General features: G+C 42.2%; 1 protein-coding gene across 1 annotated transcript in view; it reads right to left on the bottom strand.

Annotated features, from left to right (window-relative positions):
• The window catches only part of tnfaip8l3 (tumor necrosis factor, alpha-induced protein 8-like 3), a 54,534-nt gene extending 52,151 nt beyond the window's left edge, over positions 1-2,383 (bottom strand). Inside the window, exon 1 of the mRNA XM_036564586.1 lies at positions 1,971-2,383. Within this exon, the coding sequence (XP_036420479.1) occupies positions 1,971-2,016 (46 nt within the window). The 5' untranslated portion in view covers positions 2,017-2,383. The remainder of the gene's footprint in view (positions 1-1,970) is intronic.
• Positions 2,384-3,461: the final 1,078 nt, after the last annotated feature.

Below are 3,461 nucleotides of genomic sequence, written 5' to 3'. Positions count from 1 at the left end.
TGCAGTGAAAAGAGCGCTAAAGCGATATTAATCGCTTAGCTAGCCCAGACTCTGAGACTGTTTAGAATAAAAAAGTTCCCGTCTACAGCCAGGAAACAGGATCGGAGAACGAGCTAACGCGGATACCCAACAACACACTGCTTCAGCTTTCAGTTTTCCTTGTTTTCCAGCCTTTAGAACTTGACAGAGCTGCTAAAAGTGATCCGAAACCCAGTGAATGCATCGCTAGCTTGGCGCTAATGCAACAGCTATTAGCATTACCATAGAAGATAAAATAAAGGCTGCCTGCAAAGTTACGTTTTCATTAAACCCTACAGTGAAATGAGCGGCTGGTGCTGGTTATGATTAAAAGACAAAAAATACCCACTTAATCCAGTTAATGGTGACGTTATCTGAGTCTAAAATGAAATATGATGGCACCAGAGCAGCTTTAGCAGCTCACACGTTTGTTAATATCAACGGCTGCGACATTAGGAGCAGATAGTTTATCAGTATTTAATAATGAATATGTAGAGCAGCACACTAACTCAGCATTTAGATGATTCATCACATGATCACTGAAAAAGTTCTGCTTTTGTCTGAATATAATCTACAAGATTGGTACAGAACCCTGCTGTATCAGTGCAGCATTCCCACCCGAAAGCAAGTTCTTTGTTGTTGTGATGTAACACTGATTTGTCCTGTAGAAGCTTTTATAAAATGCCGGGTTTCATGGGGCCTGTTGATTGGGTTGGTGGGGCGCTGCCCTCCTAAATAACACCCTGACACCGGCCCATCATTATCAGGTCTGATCAGTCACTACATGACAATCATCTGCATAAATGAACAAATGAACGCTCCTCCTTTCATTACCAGCCACTGTGTTGCATTAACACAGTTCATCACTGAATACAGTGAGTTTAGATTCAAACATCTCCATCACTTCCACATCATTAAAATATCGCTGTTATCGGAACAAAAACTCGTATCCCCAAAATGGTAACTTTACAGGAGAAGGAAAAAACATACTTCACTTTTAATGTAAGTCAATGGTACCAGAGTTTTTTCCAAGTTGTTTTGGGTCATTTCTTTTGGTCCATTCATCATGAAATTTACATACATTGTGAATGACAACAGGTATTTTCAAATTATATCAAAAACGTGGAAATATGAGGTTTTGTTTCAACAGCAGCGATTTATTACATCACCACAGTTATTGTCTTTTGAGTTTTTAGTTTATTTTAGCAGTAAATGTGTTGATGTGTTGTGTATTTCACTGATGCGTTAATGATTAAATAATTAAACAAAGTCAAATTCAGCACACGACTGTTTTCAGTCTTCATACATTCACATACAGTGTGTTCAGCCGTTTACAGGGAGAAAATAGGAAGTGTAACTAAGTGCAGGTCTCTCTCCCTCCTCTTTTATCTCTCTCCCTCTCTCACTTTTCTTTTATGTCTCTTTATCTTTCTCTTCGCTTATCTTATACATTCATGTTATCTTTCTCTCTCACTTTCTCTCTCCTTTTTCTCAATCTCACTTTCTCCTTTTCCTCCTTCCACTTGCCAAATCTTTCTTTCTCCTCTCTAATTCTCTTACTCTTTCACTTGTTCCTCTTTCCGCTCATCAAATCTTACTCTCTCCCCTCTTTTTTTCTCTTTTCATTTCTTTATCCTGTCTCTTTTTCTCTCCCTTCCCATTCCCTCTCTCTCTCTCACTCTCTCTCTTTTCTCTCTTAATCTTTCTCACTCCCTTTTCCTCTCCCTCTCTCTCTCTCTCTCTCTCTGCTACAGTCAGAGAGACACAGCAGCTCACAGACCTGCAGAATCCCAAACCTTTCATTTTTATTCCTCCTTCCGCTCACACGCTCACACAGGCAGCTTCAAAAAGCCCATGGGAAACAGACTGGACCGGCATGGGGTCAGCAACGAGAAGAGGAGAGGCGCGAGGGGAGAGCAAAGAGAAGAAAAAGAAGAGAAATTTGTCTTTACCTGGCGAAAGCTCTCCTTCACTCAGCTCCCCAGAATCCGAATCCATTTTCCACTCAGGAGGAGCGCTCGTCTCTTCTCTTCTCTTCTCTTCTATTCTCTTCTCTTCTCTTCTCTTGCTTTTCACCGTCTCCTCTTTACTCTCTGCTGTGAAAACTCTCTTTCTCTCTCTTTCTCTTCCTTTGGCTCCAACACGGCAGCTGTCCGTGGTTAGAATGTAACTGACACTGAGAGCGCTCGCTTATTTGGTGAGTCTCTCTCTCTCTGTCTCTCTCTCTCTCTCTCTCACGCTCCCTCCTCAGTCTGACTGCTTGTTCTTTCACTGCCACTCTGTTGTCTTTACTGACTCTCTCTCTCTCTCTCTCTCTCTCTCTCACTCTCTTGCCTTTCACTGCCTTCCTCGTCCCCTCCCTCTCTTCCTTCTCTCTCTCTCTCTCCCCCTCTCTCTCTCTCTCTCTCTCTCCCTCTCTCTCTCTCTGGCTCAGAGTTCCTGGTGCCTATGAAAACACCAGTAGAGGAAAGGCTCTTGTCTTTTTACCAGTCCAGCAGTGTGTGTTTCTGTTTGTTTTTGTACATTGCCAGGACAGAAATGTCCTGTATTTGTAGTAAAACCCAGAGAAACACACACACACCCACACACAGAGGTATGTATGTATTATAATATACATATATTTTATAGCAGTGTTGTATACATTACACTACACTAGTTGACTAGTTATAATGACTAATAAGTCCACTAGTGGGCGCTGTGGGCAGCAGTGGCTAGTTGAGGACAGTGTCTGAAATGCAGTGGTGGTTAGCGGGGCAGTGAACAGGCTTGGAGGAGCTTGGAGGAGCCACAAAGAGCAAAGTACCCAATTAGTGTGGAAATACTACACAAAATGAAATCAATCCCACTGCAGGCTGTGCAGAACTGCACACAAATACAGGCCAGTAATGCAGAGCAGGCAGGTTTAGAGAAGAGCCGACTTTCATAGGAAAGGGCTGTTTGACTGACAGGCAAAATGACTTGAGAGCAACAAAAACAAGTTTGTGTAAAGTAAAGTGAAGTGCTGGTCAGCAAACGCACAATGATAGCTTCCTACCTACAGCTTCAAACAAAATCAGGAATCACTTCTTTAAACAGGATGTTCTCCGGATCAGGCCAGTATCTCACTGTATCTCACTCTCACAGACTTATTGATGCAACTGCTTTGCTCCTAACATTTAGCTTGATAAACAGTTGGAAGTGCAAAAAGTCAGAACCAATTTAAACTGTCAGTTTACATCACACAGTCTGTGTACTTCTGTGTACAGAGAGCCTAAAACACACACACACACACACACACATATATATATATGTGTGTGTGTGTGTATATATACACTGCTGTAGTTTAGAAAGTGAAATGTTTCTGAAGTGTTTCTGAGCCCATGCAGTGATTTCCACTACAGAATCATGTCTGTTTTTAATGCAGTGCCGCCTGAGGGCCCAAAGATCACAGCCAGCAAATACTG

Source organism: Colossoma macropomum, unplaced genomic scaffold, assembly GCF_904425465.1.
Source record: "Colossoma macropomum unplaced genomic scaffold, Colossoma_macropomum, whole genome shotgun sequence".
Lineage (NCBI taxonomy): Eukaryota > Metazoa > Chordata > Actinopteri > Characiformes > Serrasalmidae > Colossoma > Colossoma macropomum.
The sequence above is the reverse complement of the archived record's forward strand: the minus strand, read 5'-3'. Positions and strand labels throughout refer to the sequence as shown.